General features: G+C 43.4%; 1 protein-coding gene across 4 annotated transcripts in view; it reads right to left on the bottom strand.

The window, feature by feature from the left end:
- Window positions 1-19877, bottom strand: part of pard3ba (par-3 family cell polarity regulator beta a) — a 251789-nt gene that overhangs the window by 4107 nt on the left and 227805 nt on the right. For all 4 annotated transcript variants that reach the window (XM_060898493.1, XM_060898494.1, XM_060898496.1 and 1 more), the window contains one exon: window positions 6896-6966. In XM_060898493.1, coding sequence (XP_060754476.1) covers window positions 6896-6966 — 71 coding nt within the window. The remainder of the gene's footprint in view (window positions 1-6895; window positions 6967-19877) is intronic.

Below are 19877 nucleotides of genomic sequence, written 5' to 3'. Positions count from 1 at the left end.
AATAAAAGCGCAGAGTAATACAATGAAAGCAGAAAGACGGGGGTGAAAAAAAAAAACTTGAAAGCGCTAGCTTTTGATGTGAAGGAGTTATGCAAAACACATGCTCTCTCAAAAAATCCTGATAATCATCATTTTGGAGATCTGGCGTACGACTTTTACATCGATTTTTACGCTCTTCGGTATAATAAAAATGTGTTTAACTTGTATCGCAAGACCACCTTACATTTAGAAATAAGCAGGCAGAGAGGGGGGAAAAAAATTTAATTTTACCACCGATTTTTATTTCAACGCAATGATTAAATAATTAGCGGCGCCTCCATTTTTGAATCCGCCAAACAGATGGCTTATCGACTCGACGCCCATTTGACATCGCATCCAATTTTTCACTCGGATAACATCTACGTGAAGCGAAAGCAAAGTGATCGCTTTCAGGTGTCTTCCTGTGTTGATGGAAGGAGGAGTCAAAAATCGTAGAACAATTTTAGGTGTTGCGTTTAGCCCCGCCCACGCGACTCCGCTTGGTTAGCGGAGTGCATGGGCAGGAACGGGAACCACATTTACAGTAGCACGAGTCCTTAAATTATGGTAAAAGGAGCACGCTTGAGGACAGCGAGTAACTATTCGAAGGTTATGTTTGTACTGGTGCGACACGGAGTCACGATTTCAACAAATCAGGTGCAAGGCTGGAAAAGTGGCGAATCCGAACGGTCGGCTTGAACGGAACCTTCAAAGCTGTGGTGCGACGTTTACTAGAACCGGGCTTTCGTCTTAATCATCTCTGAAATAAAATATAGCTTGACGATGCTTCACCGGTAAAACGACGTACGCTGGAGTAGCAGCGTGTATGAAGCTAGTTAAATGGCGCGTATGAATTGTATAGCTAGCTGGAGGTTACGCAATTAGGCAACTGTGGTTTTATCCCAGCTATTAAAAAAAAAAAAGGTCGCAAGTGACACAGGAGTGTCCCCTTTTACTGGAGCGTGCATATATATGTTCCAAAAGGGGCGGGGCTTCCAGGGGTCAGTTAATATCGCCGAGTTCAAAACACGGATTCGGCTGTCAATCATTCCAGATTCGCATGTCAATTGGCCAATCTTCTCGTTTCTTGAAAAGGGTGGGTGGGTGGGTGGGGGACACATGACTCGGTGTATTTCTGAGCGATAACTCGTAGCGGCGTACTCCTTGCGCAAAATGTGCGACCGATGCGAGGCGTGCTTGGCGCTCGCTGGCGTAAAAGTAGGTTAAGGAGTATAATGTTTGCTTTTGATCGGCAAGGACAGAAATGCAGCTGTTCCACCTGTTGCACGGTTTTCGCGCGGCGTCGCTCATATGGCCGCCGAGGATCCTCAGTGAGAACGTTTAAAAGGAACAGCTACAGCCTGAGGGAGTCTCGTGTGAAGGCTGAACAACCATTAATGCTTCTATTAAATCGCTTACAGCCTTTCACTCCTACCACCCCACACACACACACACTAAAAGTGCACAGGGAACTATATGCTAATGTAGTTGAGGCGCCGCAGCCATTTGAAAGGAAATGGGCTCGAATGAGTGAGAGAGAGAGAGAGAGAGAGAGAGAGAGAGAGCCTAAGGGGACGGAGCTACAGACTTAGAAAAATGTGATTTCATCTGGTTTAAAGTGCCCTTTATTGTAGAACGAGAAGGGGAAGGAGGCACTTTATTTTGGGGGATGCATCAAAACATGATAGCGTGGCGTAAGAGGACATTTAAATCGATGCTCTCATGAGTGGGATTTCAGACAGAAAGACTCGTTTTGCTCCTGGATTACATCATAGTAGTAATCGGTTTTTCACCATTGTTCCCTTTTGATTCGTTTTATTTTTCATCAGGTGGAATTTCCAGCCATGCCCATTTTACATGTGTAATTCACCTAGACAGTAACACACATTTCAAGGTAGCGATGTCAGTTTGCAACGGTGTGTGTGTGTGTGTGTGTGTGTGTGTGTGTTGTTGCTGAGGCCTCATCCAGCCACTTAGGCTGTTGGTCTGGAGCCAGCAGAGCTTTACAGCCTTCCTGTCCAGATCACACACACTCCTGGGAAGAGGATCAGGTGAATGGCCGGTTATGGACAAAGCTCTCAGAAAAGCAAACACTCGGAGATTTAATTAGGCGCTTGGAAGAGGATTAGCATGTGCGCGTGTGCGTGTTTGAGGGTGGAGGTGCTCCCCAGTCAGCCTTCTACCAATATGTGAAAGCTATACCTGTAACTGGATTGAAACCAGAAGTGGGCGTGGCCACTTGCCTATCACTGTACCTGGGAGAAAACATGCAGGGAAAACCTCCGCCGTGGAAACGCCATCAGCGTCACCGATCCAGGCTCTGACGGTTCCTCGACCTCGGCTACATCACTCCAGTTATAATTATTCATGGTTATTTGTGTTTGTGCCTGCTATATTTTTATTACGACCCCGATTCCGAAAAAGTCGGGACAAAGTACAAATAAATAAAAACGGAATGCAATGATGTGGAAGTTTCAAAATTCCATATTTTATTCAGAATAGAACATAGATGACATATCAAATGTTTAAACTGAAAAAATGTATCATTTAAAGAGAAAAATTAGGTGATTTTAAATTTCATGACAACAACACATCTCAAAAAAGTTGGGACAAGGCCATGTTTCCCACTGTGAGACATCCCCTTTTCTCTTTACAACAGTCTGTAAACGTCTGGGGACTGAGGAGACAAGTTGCTCAAGTTTAGGGATAGGAATGTTAACCCATTCTTGTCTAATGTAGGATTCTAGTTGCTCAACTGTCTTAGGTCTTTTTTGTCGTATCTTCCGTTTTATGATGCGCCAAATGTTTTCTATGGGTGAAAGATCTGGACTGCAGGCTGGCCAGTTCAGTACCCGGACCCTTCTTCTACACAGCCATGATGCTGTAATTGATGCAGTATGTGGTTTGGCATTGTCATGTTGGAAAATGCAAGGTCTTCCCTGAAAGAGACGTCGTCTGGATGGGAGCATATGTTGCTCTAGAACCTGGATATACCTTTCAGCATTGATGGTGTCTTTCCAGATGTGTAAGCTGCCCATGCCACACGCACTAATGCAACCCCATACCATCAGAGATGCAGGCTTCTGAACTGAGCGCTGATAACAACTTGGGTCGTCCTTCTCCTCTTTAGTCCGAATGACACGGCGTCCCTGATTTCCATAAAGAACTTCAAATTTTGATTCGTCTGACCACAGAACAGTTTTCCACTTCGCCACAGTCCATTTTAAATGAGCCTTGGCCCAGAGAAGACGTCTGCGCTTCTGGATCGTGTTTAGATACGGCTTCTTCTTTGAACTATAGAGTTTTAGCTGGCAACGGCGGATGGCACGGTGAATTGTGTTCACAGATAATGTTCTCTGGAAATATTCCTGAGCCCATTTTGTGATTTCCAATACAGAAGCATGCCTGTATGTGATGCAGTGCCGTCTAAGGGCCCGAAGATCACGGGCACCCAGTATGGTTTTCCGGCCTTGACCCTTACGCACAGAGATTCTTCCAGATTCTCTGAATCTTTTGATGATATTATGCACTGTAGATGATGATATGTTCAAACTCTTTGCAATTTTACACTGTCGAACTCCTTTCTGATATTGCTCCACTATTTGTCGGCGCAGAATTAGGGGGATTGGTGATCCTCCTCCCATCTTTACTTCTGAGAGCCACTGCCACTCCAAGATGCTCTTTTTATACCCAGTCATGTTAATGACCTATTGCCAATTGACCTCATGAGTTGCAATTTGGTCCTCCAGCTGTTCCTTTTTTGTACCTTTAACTTTTCCAGCCTCTTATTGCCCCCGTCCCAACTTTTTTGAGATGTGTTGCTGTCATGAAATTTCAAATGAGCCAATATTTGGCATGAAATTTCAAAATGTCTCACTTTCGACATTTGATATGTTGTCTATGTTCTATTGTGAATACAATATCAGTTTTTGAGATTTGTAAATTATTGCATTCCGTTTTTATTTACAATTTGTACTTTGTCCCAACTTTTTTGGAATCGGAGTTGTATTATTATTTGGTTTTCTTTCCCAAAATATAAAGACACATTAATAGCAGAGTTTATTAAATTGCTCTGACCCTGTCCAGGCAGTTACAAAGGACGAATAAAGACGGCCTTTGTTTGTGCCGTCAGCTTCACGTGTAACCATCAGTCATTTTGGGCTCTAATCTCAAAAAGATGTCCTGTGACGAGCTCTCTGGCAAATTTCTTGGGGGGGGGGGGGGGGGGGGGGGTGCGCCTCATATTCATACCTGTATTCGTTTAGAATACACCGATGTTTAGTGACAACACCGACCTTTCATTTATAGATATAGTTTGGTGGATTTTCCAATCTGTGGCTGGTCACTAGGATGCAAGACTATAAAACGTCACATTTACTTTTATGTTGGCAATAAATCTGTCAAGTCTGGGATTAGTTTTGTTAGATACTGGATTCTGTTAATTATCCAGGATTTCACTGTTTTTCATATAATTCTAATAATAGTGAATATACAGTACATTCAAGCAGTGATTAAGGGGGCCAAGCACTGTTTGGCCCCACCCTTTAGCCATGGAGGAAGACCAGAACCCAGTGGGACCATCCAAACTTGTTCCTTGAAGCAGTTTCTTCACATGAGATATTGCATCACTTCCTGTTTTAAGTAGCCCTACCAAGTTGCACTGGTAAACATTACAGTTGCGGTCACAAGTTTACATACAGTGACATGAATGCCATCTTGGATATGAATATCACAGCAATATTTGGGCTTTCAGTCATTTCTTTCAACTGTTCTTTTTCTGTGGCAGAAAAAAAACCCACTAGAATTTGCTGCACAAGTTTTAATTTTCTTTAGGTTTTCTGCAATCAACGCAGGGTCAAAAATATACATACGCTGACTTAGATTATTAATTCAGAGGTGCTGAAACTTCCAAAATGTCTCTTATCTTGTCAAGGCCGAGGTCTCTTAACTTCCTGTTAGTGATCATGATTGACTACAGCTGGTAGCTTCTCTGTGCCTTCATAAAAAGGGTTTGTTTACAGCACTCATTGGACTGACCAACACACAGTAAAATGGGAAAGTCCAAGGAGCTCAGTACAGATCTGAGAAAGAGCATCACAGATATACACAACTCCGGAATGTCTCTTGGAGCCATTTCTAAACAAGTGCAAATTCCAAGACAATTGTATGCAAGTTATTGTGAAGTGTAGTCACTTTGCCAAGCCACTTTGCTTCAAGAAAACCCAAACTGTCACCCTCAGCTGAAAGGAAATTGGTTTGGATGGTCAGGAACGACCTGGGAACCACCATGGCACAGCCCTGCCATGAACTGGAAGCTGATGGATCACTGTCTACAGTTCAGATCACTATGGACTAAGAGGCTGCTATCCAAGAAATAACCCCCTGCTCCAAAATTGACACTTTCAAGCTTAACTAAAGTTTGAAGCTGACCACACGGACAAAGAAAAAGCCTTCTGGAGGAAAGCTGTATGGGGAAATGAGACAAAGATTGAGTTGTTTGGCCACAATGACCACCGTGTACAGAGGGACACTGTACCAGCTGGTGGTGGTGGTAGGATCATCATGCTCTGGGGCTGTTTTGCTGCCAGTGGAACTGGTTCATTGCACAAAGTGGATGGAATAATGAAGAAGGAGGACGACCTCAGAATTCTTCAGCATAAACCATCAGAAACTTGAACACGACTTGGGAGTTACAACAGGACAATGAACCCAAACACACATCAGAGCTGGCGAACATTAAACTTCAAACAAGTCCTGACTTCAGCCCTATTGAAAATATATGGACCGTGCTTATAAGTCGAATCCATGCCAAGAAGGGGGGAAAACAAATTTAACTGAACTCTACCAATTCTACCAAGAAGAGTCGTGAAATATCCAACCAGAATTCTGCTGGAAGCTTGTTCACGGTAAACAAAAACCGTTTGGTCAAGGTGAATCTTGCAAAGAGACGTTTTACCCAAATATCAGGTGTGCTGTATGTATATTTTTGACCCTGTGTTGATTTCAGAAAACCCAAAGAAAATTAAAACTTGTGCACCAAATTCTAGTGTGTTTTTTTAATTAAAGCTGTATACTGTACAATCAATCCTTCTGCCACAGAAAAAGAACAGTTCAAAGAAATGACAAAGCCCAAATTCATATCCAAGATGACATTCATGCCACTGTATGTAAACTTCTGACCACAAGTCATGTTAGCCCGTGCTGTCAGACTTTTCTTGCACATTATGGATAATATATAACAAAAAATCCAAGATGATGTGTTGGGATCGGTCTCATGATGCTGTGAGCTGAATTTCATGACGATTGGGCTGAATTTGTAATAATAAAAAAAACAACAACAACCGTCTTTGACAACTTAATGTCCAACTTCTTGTTTTGCACATCAAGAGCCACGGAATCATTAAAGAAGGAAGAGTTAATTACAGAAGGGGGCCAAGCAGAGAGGTGCACAGAACAGGAAGTGGTAGGAGTAGTTTAATTTAAATAGCGACTTTCTTAATCCCAAGGTCGTCTCACAATTTTGGGAAAAGAAACACAAAGACACAAGCTAGTGATAAACAAACTAACATGGTGAAGACGGTGAGAGTGTAGACTTAATACAAAGCTGATCTGGAAGAAATGCAACAGGATTTTTAATTCAGGAAAAGGCCATTTTGGTGGCGATGGTAACAATTTTGGAAATTTTAAGTATGGGTTTGTAACGACACACCCGTCACCAACATCAGCACAGGGAAATGTGCTGAAAACGTCTCACCACCAAAATAGCAACTGGGTGAAGAAGCGACAAGAACACGGGGATGCGCTCACAATGAGAGCTGAACAGGAGTTTAGAAACACACAGACGTGGAGGTTTATTTAACTTCGTAACCCCCCTTACCTGGCTGCAGATGCATACTGTCGATCGATGTCTTCATATCTTGGGGCCATGCGGGAATCGGGGCCTCTTATCTGTGCAGAGGAGACGGAAATACATTTCAATTCCATCGTATTTTAATTTGCACAGCACTTAATGATAGCAGCTTTACAGAAACCCCAGTTGAAGAGTTATACTCAGATATTCGTTAAAGCTGAAACAAGCAAGACCTGACTCGAGGCAAGACGGTTGTTGGTTTTTGAATCGTGTTACATGATATAATAGATGATCAATATAATAACGATGAACGTTATCAACCTTGCAGTACGTTATTAATACAACAACTAATATTCTATCCATATTCACTGGATATGAGCAATCGTGCGCGCCGATTGGCTACTCTACTACTAGGCTATCAGCTCATATACTGAACCAACCGTGGACGAAATAAAAACCACTACTACCATCACTCCAGCTATCTTTTCCACCCTCACCAACTGCCTGACAGATATTAAAACCTGGATGAGCCACAACTTTCTCAAACTCAACAACAATAAAATTGAAATTATCATCTTTGGTCCAAAATCCATCCTCCCCACCTCCCAAGATTTCTCACTCTGCATCGATGGTCACTCCGTCACTCCCTCTCCCCTGGTCAGAAATCTTGGAATCTACATGGACCCTGCACTTTCCTTCAAGTCACACATTAACCATGTCACCAAAACATCTTTTTTCCATCTTCATCACCTCCAGACTTGACTACTGTAACAGCCTCCCCTCCTCTGTTCTCCAAAAGCTGCAATATGTTCAAAACTCTGCTGCCCGACTGCTCACTCGATCCCCCTCCAGAGAACACATCACCCCCATTCTCTGTCAACTTCACTGGCTTCCCATTAAACAACGTATATATTTTAAGATCCTCCTCATCACCTGCAAAGCTCTTAATAACGTCGCTCCCCCATACCTGACTGATCTCCTCCAACGCTACTCTCCTACTCGCCGACTACACTCTGCTGACGCAAACCTTCTTACACCCACCACCAGGACCAAATATGGTACAATGGGAGACAGAGCCTTCACCATTGCTGCCCCAACTCTCTGGAACTCTCTCCCACAAGCCATCCCAAACTCTGATACACTGCTGTCCTTCAAAAACCAACTCAAAACTCATCTCTTCAATGCTACTTACAATACCTGACACATCATCTTCCATCATCATCCACCCTTTTTCCCTCTGTTTTCCGTGTGTGTGTGCGCGTGTTGTGTGTGTAATTTTTGTAAAGCGTCTTTGAGTGTTAAGAAAAGCGCTATATAAAACCAATGTATTATTATTATTATTACTTGAAAACAAAACCCCAAAAATAAAAAAAAGAAATAAAAAGTATTTGATGGTAAGAACTTTTTTTTTTTATTATTTTCCAAGAATTATCACCACCACATTTTTTCACAAAAAATAAAAATGCTCCGTTTCTCAAAACCCAGTGAATGTGGATAGAATAAAACAGTTATTCCACTCAATCTCGTCATACGTGGCTTATAGCTATCAGCTCATGTATGACTCGATTTCCTGGACTGACAAATATTAAAGTGCTTATTTATGGACGGTTATTCAGCTAGCAGTGTTACGAGTAGTCAAACATATTATTATTTATATCACAGCTATGTATATCGGTGTATAACAGGCATGTAACGATTCACCCAGTTCACAGTTTGATTCGATTCTTCCATAATATTTTTGAAAAACTATTAAACGATAAATTTAACATTTATTTATTCTCCTATTCATCAACTTATTCATTTTGCTAAATAATAATTTGAAAAATGTGTTGCATTTTCTTGATAACCAACAATAATTATTTACCACGTTTAAAAAGGTTGGAGTAAAATATATACATGTTATTTACCAGCTGGGAGGTCCGTATCGCGAAATACCGTGACCGAGGTCTTGGAAGTACTGACCGAGGTCAGTATTCAAGGCCGAGGTCACGGTATTTCACCATACGGACCGACCTTAAGCTGGTAAATAATATATTTATTTTTTTCTTTACCAAATTCTAACAGAAAGGGAAAACCGAACCGAGGCGAGCCGCCATTTTGAATCCTCATTCACGGCTGTAATGCAAATGGCTTCCTCCTCGGTATACAAGTGCACTTCCACGGCAGGAAAAAAAACTACATTTTGCTGCCCATGTAGGCCCCTATTTATACAAATAGGAGTCATTCAGGATTCAGCCACGTTTTTGCTCGGCGTTAGCAACAGTTAGAGGTTTTTAGCTTTCTCCTGAAATTTTTTCTTTTATTTCTTCTTCCTCAGGGGAGTAAAACTCGCTTTCGCTGTGAACACTGTCGTTATCGCTATCCATGCTGTAAAATTAATGCTATTCTCCTGAGAAATACTGGCAAAAATTTATAAGATTTTTGATAAAAATCTTAAATAAATCTTATAAAAAAGATAAATGTTAACAAAAATTGCTCCTCTGTTTGTTGTTGTGAACGAGCGAGTCGCCAGAGGTCCGTAACCGGGGTCTGTACCTTAGGATACGGACCCACTCGCCAGCCAATCAGAGCGCAGGATTTGATGAAAACCACACCGCGAAAAAGTCAATTAATTAAAATACTCCTTTCGTTAAAAATTAAGTTAATAAATATGTTTCTTAAACTTTTATGAACATTTCTTCTGCCTCCATTTGCTTCAATTTTCTTCATCTTTCAGCGGAGCTCTGATTTCTTGTTAAATCGGTTTGGACACAAATCACACAACGGCTCGTTCCCATTTTAGATCAGCGTTACTTCTGCCTACTGTGAAGTCATGCGTATTCCTGCTATTGTACGCTATTGTGCCATCTGCTGTCTAAACAGCTCAACTGCAACTTGGAAAAACTAAGATTAAGCCAAGGAGTCTGATGAATTTTTTATTTCGATTCAAATCGTCACGAACTTGCATCACGTTTTATCATCCCGAAATACATCATTGCACACCTTGTGTATAACACGCGTGTTATGTATCTGTGAGTAAGAGGTTACAGGCTGGAAGCGCAGCATCTCGTAAGATTAAATATAATTAGCGATTAACATGTTTCTTGAGGGACCTCAGAGCATCAATACTGACTGGGTAACAGAAGTTTTTAGACCATCATCAGGATGTTGCTGTTTCTATACTGAATATTAAATTGGGAGGGGAAAAAAAAAAAACAACAACTTCTGAACGTACCGAGATCCAGACCTTGTAGCTCGTCATGGCCATGACTACAGTATACAGGTGTAGAAGAGTAAAGACAAACAGCAGTGAGTGAGTGTATTGAAAGGATGCTAAATATGATCAGATTGTGAAAAAGCGTCCTGGCTCCTGGGATGAGCATAAGGCGGCCATTTTGATTACAGCAGCAGCTCTTCGAAAGTGCAAATCGACACTATCCAGGTGAGAAGTTTTGGGTGTCGTCCGCGTAGAACCATCCGCAGATGTATATTCTAATCTCGCAAAATGTCCTCGTTGACGCCAGAGGTCCTCAAAATCCTTTAAAATATCACGGTCCCCATAAACATGGACAAACAGGAGACGGTGTGAATGGCAGGCGAGTAAAAATTTCTCTCGAAGAACGTGTCCGCATGCAAAGTGTGATCTTTAAACGCAAAAGTGTCTCGCAGGGATTGAAGAGCGAGAGAGAGACAGAGAGAATGCTGTGAAAGGTCAGAGATTGTGATTGCGAGACTGGCTCATATTGAGAGTGACGGACGAGATGGACGAGCCCTCGCTGTCCTCTCTCAGGCGCTTTCATTCTTCTCTCCCTCTCTCTCTCACAGCCCTATCAGTCACTCTTCTATTCATTGGGGGGGGGGAGTGCCGTCTCTAGAGCTTCCTCCGCTCTTTCTATCTTCTGTGGTGCTTTATGCCGAGGCGAGAGATGAATAGATGGACTCATTGTCTCGGAGCCGCTCCTTGAGCTCCCTGTAGCTTACTTTGAAACTGGGAGTGGCGTAACGGTCCTATAGCGGCTGGGTCAGTGAGATATTATTTCGTCTCATTGCTATTTATAGCGCGATGCTGTTCAGAAGGTGTTGCCTAATCTTCTAGAACAGCGGCTCAGACGGGAGGTCCGTCCGGCTGGAACGCAAACGTAACGCGGATCTATCATTTGTGCAATTGTCGACGTGGTGAAGATTTACTGAATGGAAGGAGTCTCCAGTGTCGGATGTAAACCACTTTCAAAAAGTTTGTTAACACTCATGAACAGAGCATGGGCTTGGAGGAAACTCGGAGAGACAGAAGCATTGAGTCGACTGGTTAAGCTGTGCTAAACCTTGCCAAAAGGGGAGACAGGACCTCAGCTTAGGAGTCATGGCAACGCTGCTGCTACAAAACAGCCGTGTGTGTGTGTGTGTGTGTGTGTGTGTGTGTGTGTGTGTGTGGGGCGAGACTGAAATATAGACACTGTGGAGCAGGAACGCAGCTTCAATTTGATTTTGCGAAGGCTGTAAAGTCGATACAGAAGACAAACACAATCATTTAATAATATTGAAGATATTTAGAGCGCATTAAAAATGCATTTGGACGCACTGAAATAAAATACAAATAAGTATCTAAAAGGCATTTCAGTGCATTAAAAATACATTACATTGCTGATGATGATAAAAAAAAGTCAAATATTCTCCTGTTTTTGGCTTATTATGGGGATATTTGACCCTGGGGGAACCCAAACCCACACCAATTCCATAAACATAAAACACACACACACATCTGTGACGCATATGTATGCAACAGATGAGATTGATAGTATTTACACCAAACCAGCTGCTCAATAAACACACACACAAACAAGGCCATGTAACTGGAACTCCGTAAGACAAACCTTCAACACGTTCAACGTTTGGCTCATAACTCCACAATGATTCACACTGGAGCGCTTTAGCTGAATTAGGACTACTTCCCAAAAAAAAGCAGTATTGTGGGAAACTTCACTGTGCAAATAGGAAAGAAAAACAGAAATGTTCTTCATAATGTTTGCACCGAGAGGCGCATTTGTCTAGGTTTAAGCGTTTGAGAAAGACTGCTTGCTTGCTGTAATACGCAATCGTTTCTATAGTAACGTCCTTCTCTCACACACACACAAAAAAAAAAATTGATATGGGGGTGGCATGGTGGTGTAGTGGTTAGCGCTGTCGCCTCACAGCAAGAAGGTCCTGGGTTCGAGCCCCGTGGCCGGCGAGGGCCTTTCTGTGCGGAGTTTGCATGTTCTCCCCGTGTCCGCGTGGGTTTCCTCCGGGTGCTCCGGTTTCCCCCACAGTCCAAAGACATGCAGGTTAGGTTAACTGGTGACTCTAAATTGAGCGTAGGTGTGAATGTGAGTGTGAATGGTTGTCTGTGTCTATGTGTCAGCCCTGTGATGACCTGGCGACTTGTCCAGGGTGTACCCCGCCTTTCGCCCATAGTCAGCTGGGATAGGCTCCAGCTTGCCTGCGACCTTGTAGAAGGATAAAGCGGCTAGAGATAATGAGATAATTGATATGGTGAAGTTTTCTGCAAGGAGACGTATGGAAGTGTAGCATTCATGGAAGAAGTCTTCAGGATGTACAAATTTACGCTTTTTTCTTTTGGAGTGACTGTTTATGTAAACAAACGCAGGAATGAACTTCATGGATGTTAACAATAAATGTAGCTGTAAACGGACAAAAAGTACACTCTGTCATTCTTTAATTAATAAAAAACCATTTCACAATTTTTTTTAAAACATTTACAGAATAAATGAAAGAATAAATGTCGCTTTGCTGCTCTTGGACTACGTTCAGACTGCACCCTGAAACGACCCATATCCGATTTTTTTGCCCATATGCGACCTGTATCCGATTTGTTATTGACAATCTGAACGACACAGATCCGATTTTTTCCCATGCGACCCAGGCCGCTTGGATATGTGGTCCTAATTCCGATGCACATCCGTTATTTTCACATGCGACTGCAGTCTGACCGGACAGGTCGCATTCATGCGACCTACACGTCATCAACAAGAGACAAACGCCACTATTCTGCGTTGGCTAATCCCGCCTCTTTGGTGGAAAACAACAACATTTGTACAGTTTTCAGAATTTAAATAGACTTTTATAGAATTGATCAAGCTAATGGTGGATGTGGTAGGGACCTGGATGTTAAACCATCCTGTATTACAAGATAAGATTGTTCTGGAAATTTCCAGTAATTTGACACCTTCGGTCTCATTAGTCTGCTGCCCACATTAATCAGATTATTGTGTGAGTTCTGCCACCGCCACAAAAACCACATCGCCAGGTCTCGCCTCATCTCCATGCTTTACTTGCAAACTTGAAGAGTGCGCTTTTTTTTTTGTTTACGTATTACGTAGATGTGCTTATATTACGTGTTAATTTGCGCATGCGGGACACTTTTGGGTCGTTTTCTGTTCATATTGGAGATCGCATACAAGTCTCATATAATTGATAATGTGAACGGCCTAACAAAAAAATCGGATTTCACAACAAATCGGATATGGGTCGTTTCAGGTTGCAGTCTGAACGTAGTGTAAGTGGAGAACGATTTAAAAGGAAAAATAAATAAATAAAATTTATATCCGATGCAAAAATAAGAATTTAAGAGTTTTTTTTTTAGGTGCCCAAAAAAAGGAAAAAAAAAAAAAAGGTATGAATGATACTTTCAGCCTTGGTCTATTTCTACTTGTGACTCGTTAACTTTATAAATATTGTGAAACTTGTGTGAGGAAATGGAGGAAACAGCTGGAAAGGAGAGTTAATACGGTTATCGTTCTGACTGTCGCGCCTCCTTTCTCACCTCGGAGAAATTTGAGACGAGCGTTCTGGACCTGTCACATCTGATTAAGTCCACGTGTTCATCACCAAACGCACTGCCAGGCAAACGCAGCACCTGTGTGTTCCATGAGCAGGTGGGTGGAACGTACTGTACGTAGAGAAGTGAAAAATATAGCATGTGATGGAAAGAAGTGGAACGAAGGCGAGCCAAGATGGAAACAAAGGTAGGAAAGAAAGTAATAAGTTGTACTGTAGTCTAGCTCGAACATGAGCTTATGAAGGACTGAAACTTTAACCGTTTCCCCAAATAACAGTGTCAATGTAGCCTCGGGCTATAACTTGATATTTACATTAGGACTGGGCAATATGACAAAAATATCATACACCAATCAGCCACACCATTAAACCCACGGACAGGTGAAGAAGTGAATAACATTTGATTATCTCATTACAGTGGCACTTGCTAAGGGGTGGGATATATTAGGCAGCAAGAGAACACTCAGTTCTTGAAGTCGATGTGTTGGAAGCAGGAAAAATGGGCAAGCGTAAGGATCTGAGGGACTTTGACACGGGCTAAACTGTGATGGCTAGATGACTGGGTCTGAACATCTCTAACATGGTACATATTGTGGCGTGTTCCTGGTATGCAGTGGTTTAGTACCGAACAAAAGTGGTCTGAGGAAGGACAACCGGTGAACCGGCGACAGGGTCATGGGTGTCGAAGGCTCATTGATTCACATGGGGCACGAAGGCGAGCCCATATGGTCCAATCCTACAGAAGAGCTCCTGTAGCACAAACTGGAGAAAATGACCCTGTCGCCGGTTCACCAGTTGTTTGTCTGTGAAGATTCTCAGTCATCCAGGTCATAGTAAACTGTGGGTGGTAAAAAGAGCAACTGGACTTGCTTGAAGATTCCTGAAGACGTTTCACCTCTCATCCGAAAGGCTTCTTCAGTTCTGTCTGACTAAGAGGGAGCATCAGGTATTTATCCTCTCATGGATGAAAAGCAATCCTAAGGTGTCGTTGAGTCATCCTGTTGGTGTGGGTCACTGGGGGCTGGGTGTGAATGGCCTAGAGTGTTGTTGGGGTGATCAATGGATTGTTGGTTCTCTCTGTCCTCCTGTGAGTCACTGAAAACAGCTGGGTTTTGGTGTGCATTCAGTTGTCTGGGAAGTGTGCCAAGGACTGCATTGTAGGTGGCTGATAAATGATGTCTTAGACCCCACCTCTGTTCAGTGATGGCCATTCCAGGTTGACAAAAATGGCTTCTTTAACTCCTCGCTCATACCAACGATCCTCTCTGGCTAAAATGCATACGTTGCAATCCTGAAATGAGTGTCCTTTGTTGTTAAGATGAAGGTAGACAGCAGAGTCCTGGCCTGAGGAACTGGCTCTCCTGTGTTGAGCCATGCGCCTGTGAAGCGGTTGTTTTGGTTCCTTAATATACGAGTCTGTGCATTCCTCACTGCACTGAATGGCATGCACTACGTTGTCCTGTTTGTGTCTGGCTATTCTGTCCTTAGGGTGGACCAGTTTCTGCTTCAGGGTGTTACTGGGTCTGAAATGTACCGGAACGTTGTGTTTGTAGAAGATCCTCCTGAGTTTCTCAGATAGACCAGAAATATAGGGAATGACAATGTTCTTGCGTTTGTTCCTGTTGTCATCCTTGTCCGTTATGTTCCTTTTTCTGCTCTTTAGGAAAGACCAGTTGGGATACCCGCAGTTCTGAAGTCCTTTCTTGATGTGATTCTGCTCCTTCTCTTTTCCCTCTATCGTTGTAGGAATGTTTTGAGCCCTGTGTTGCAAGGTCCTAATAACCCCCAACTTGTGTTCCAGTGGCCTCAACGACACCTTAGGATCGTTTTTCATCCATGAGAGGATAAATACCTGATACTCCCTATTAGTCAGACAGAACTGAAGAAGCCTTTCGGATGATAGGTGAAACGTCTTCAAGCATCTTCAAGCAAGTCCTGTTGCTCTTTTTACCACCCACAGTTCACCAGTTGTTCTTCCTTGGAGCACTTTTGTTCGGTACTAATCACTGCATACCGGGAACATGCCACAAAATGTGCCATTTTGGAGATGCTCAGACCCAGTCATCTAGCCATCACAATGTGGCCCGTGTCAAAGTCACTCAGATCCTTATGTTTGCCCATTTTTCCTGCTTCCAACACATCAACTTCAAGAACTGACTGTTCTCTTGCTGCTTAATATATCCCGCCCTTTAGCAAGTGTCGTACCGCGAGTTGGCCTAGTGGTTAGCGTGTCTGCTTCTCGATCGGGTCATACCAAAGACCATCATAAAAATGGCACCTACTGCCGTCTGACAAGGCACGCTGCAATACGGATGCGAGTGGGGAGTCAAACTCTCACAGTTACCAGAGGACCAGCCCCCCACCGTAACCCTAGCTATGTAACAGGCGAGAAGCCGAGGGCTACGGAAACGGAGATCGGCGCCGCCCAATGCACCACATGGCGTGGGAAGGGACTTTAGCAAGTGCCATTGTAATGATATCACCAATGTTGTTCACTTCTTCACCTGTCAGCGGGTTTAATGTTCTGGCTGATCGGTGTACACACACAGTCAAAAGTCTAGACACACCCAATTCAACGGACCCTTAAGTCACTTCATATCTTAATGATGGATGTCGTTTCTCTTTCCTTAATCGAGCAGTTCTTGACATAATATGGATTACTACAGTTGTGGTGCAGAACAGGGCTATTTACTGTATATTTATTATTGACAGTGGGCAGGCCAATGGCCTGCACAGGAAAATGGACGCTACTGCCCTCCACAAGTCTCAGACAAGGAAAGTCTGGTAAAAACCTACAGCTTGGTGGTCGCCACAGTTGTCTCTGTGCCACTGCGGAGTGTCTCCCTGGCCTAAAGAGTGGGGTTGGAGTGCGCGTCCCGACTCTCACTTTAAAAAGACTTCGCGCAGGCAGGAAGAAAGTCCTACGGCGATGGCTGAGGGGCAAAATGACCGGTATATTAGATGAAACTGGGAGTCGCAGTCCTAACTCTACACGTATGCGGCTCAGGAGTATGGGTCGTCTGTTGCTGACCTGAGACAACAGTAACACTCGGCAGCACCGAGTGACCAAGCAGCCCTTTTGAGGGACAGTGCTGCTTGCTCCAAATGGAGAGTGACCTAGAAAAGGTGTGTCTAAACAACACTCGTCTTGTTTCCACCTGGTTGGCTTGCCACAGTGAACGGTCATCTCTTCTAACCGGTAAAAAGAAAACAGCACCTCTGAAGGTAGCATGCTGGAACCTCAGAACACTACAGGATTCTGACAACAATATGTTTGTCCATGCAGATGTACAGGTCTTGCAGCTAAGGAACTCGCCAGACTCGATATCGATATCGCAGCTATTCGTGAAGTTCGATTATCACCAGTATTGAAGCCATCCTATTGGCAAGGCAGCTTCGGTGGGCCAGTCATCTGGTGCATATGGATGGTACCCGAATACCCAAAACTGTGTTTTATGGAGAGCTGAGTCAGGGTAAGCGTGATCGGGGAGCTCTGCATAAGCGTTTTAAGGACCAGCTCAAGTGTCAGCTGAATGCAGTAGGAATTCCTGTAAAGCACTGGGAGAATATCGCCGGGGGACAAGGCAAGGTGGCGGGCAACCTTAAAACGAGCCTGCAACCTCTTTGAATCCGTTAGAAAAGCTACCATCGAGGACAAACGTATACGAAGGAAAGCTGCTGTCGCCCAGAGCCCTCGTGCACAAGGATTTCCATGTCCGTTTTGTAACAGAGTCCAGCATTGGTCTACATAGCCACCAGAAATCGTATCGCCAACGACAATCTTCCTACCGATCCTTGGATCCAAGGAATCAGCCATCATCATCACTGACTATTTACTGTTTGATCTCAAATGCGTTAAGGCGGCAAGAAGCTCGTCCACTAATTACCTTTTGACGAGGTATACCTGTTAATTGAAAAGCATTCCACGTGACTACCTCACGAAGCTGGTTAAGTCCTAACTTCCTAAGCCAGTACGGTCTGAAGTCCTAGATTACATAGAGCTTGTGCAAGTTGTTGCTATAGAAACAAACAGTTTGATGCTGCAGCTTGGCTGTTTCAGTCCAAGCTCACGCTGCTGCTTATTTGAATCGGATCAGACGGGACTCATTAAGCGAGTCACAGGGAGGTCCTGATCAGCCCCCTACAGTCTTTGGTCTTAATCAAGTTCTCAAAATGGCTGTGCCATCTGCTGCTACCACGCAGTGGGATCATATGATCTGTCGCTCATGCACTCCCAGTGTTTCCTCACCTAGCGCTGGCCGGGGTTACAATAAAGGAAACCAAATTACACACAATCGCTGCAGCTAATGAGGCTTTAAAACACCTTTAACCTTACAAATAATAAACATGATATAAACTTGATGTACTACTCAGCCTGAAAACTACGCCAGTATTTATCCAGGGAACATTCGTGGTAATCAGACTCGGGCAATGCAGCTGCTTCGGTCGGCTTCCTGAGACGCGCTGGATTCAAGTGCTTTTCTATACGCTGCTGAGTGACGAGTGTGCGTTGAATGAAACCAGTGATTAAATGTGACGATTATGACCAAGACTAGGAACATGGAGACAGAATCTTATTAGATTCACTTCAATGCTCGAATCCTTTCATTCATATTTGTGACCCCTCACCGAATCCAGGGACGCATGTCGGCCGAAACGAATCCAAGATAATCGCAAAAGAAGCATTTTTTCGAAATTTGTGATTTTTGTTTTTTTCCATCATGTGCAAGTTGAGATCTTGAAGAATGCAATCAGTATTTCAGATAATAGATTGTTTTGTTGGAAAAGCATACATTTTTTGTTGCAAATTGTCTCGTTTTTGTCAGGACCGTAGCCTGCTGGGGCGTGTGGGTAAATTACCATATGGGCCATTCACATGATGATTTAAGTCTTTTGGTTTTTTTTTTCGCGAATCAGCTGTATGATCCGAGTTGAGCTCGTGGCTACTTAACCTGCATACAGGCGTGTGATTTCACTATGGAATGAGGAAGCTAAACAGAGCGCAGAGGAGCTGAAACACGGTATTTACATCGGAGATAACCATTTCTAGCAAAAAAAAAAGCGCAACCTCGTTTTCCAGATTGAATGGAATACTTGAATGATCGGATGATACACGGACCGTTCTAGGACTACAATCCATCGGAGGCATTGGTGTGTGCAAGGCGCCGTTTCTCTTTCTGATGGGGTGAGTTTATTAATCTAAGGCTGTGTGGTTATTTTTGCATGTAACGGAGAGTGTTGTGGTTTGGTTAAGCCTAGGTCACAACCGGACGTACGAGTTTTCGGCCGTGCGATCTTTGGCGTTTCCCAAATCGCTGCGTTTTTTTTTTTTTTTGTTCACGGAGAAAGACGCGCGTTGGCCGTAAGTTTGTCTTGCAACCTGAAAAAAACGCAAGCGCCCGTAGAGTTTGTTTGACATGACAAAGAACCTCTGCGGCCGGTCTGCGGCTCGAAAATCAGCATGTCACACGCGCGCTCTCGTGCGTTTCTTGCGCGCTCTCCGTGCGTTTCTTGCGTTTTTTGCATGTAGACCGGCTGTAGGAGCACGTACGGCCGGTTGTGACCGAGGCTTTACATGAAACTAGTGTTGTGTTAGTTGTGTCATCATCGTGCTATCTTTCTTTCTTACAGTGTGAGTAATTTTTCAACCACAAAGCGTTAAAGTATACTTTAGGACTTATTTTTGTATTTCATAATTGTTTTGGGCATACTTTGCATGGAAGGAAAATTGACGTGGTGATCTTTGTTTACATGAAAGTAGTATCGTGCTAGCTAGTAGGGGGTAGGGCTTTCCTTAATGTCATGCAAATGAGCAGCATTATGTGCCCGCCCTGCACCCAGAGTAGCTGAGATGGAAAACTTTGAGGGCGATTTTCTCCCTTTTCTGTTTTAAGAAGTATACACTTTCAAAAGGCCACACATTCTTCAAATATTGTCAGATCTCCACATGGAAGGCATCTTTGGAAAGCTTAGAAACTGTACTTTCTGAATCTGTCAATAACTCAAAATGCCCCCGGGCCGACATGTGTCCCTGGATTCTGTGATCTGACACATTTTAGTTGATTTTTAAATTCTGACATTTCGGTCGCATCGTAGTTTACACAGCGCGACTTGCTTCCGTCAGTCTGCCTTTTCTATTTTTTCGGGTATTGTTCTCCACAACGTGAGCAGTTCCGCTTCTGCTTTCAGTAAGTGA

Source organism: Neoarius graeffei, chromosome 18 (assembly GCF_027579695.1).
Source record: "Neoarius graeffei isolate fNeoGra1 chromosome 18, fNeoGra1.pri, whole genome shotgun sequence".
In the NCBI taxonomy this organism is placed as follows: Eukaryota; Metazoa; Chordata; class Actinopteri; order Siluriformes; family Ariidae; genus Neoarius; species Neoarius graeffei.
The sequence above is the reverse complement of the archived record's forward strand: the minus strand, read 5'-3'. Positions and strand labels throughout refer to the sequence as shown.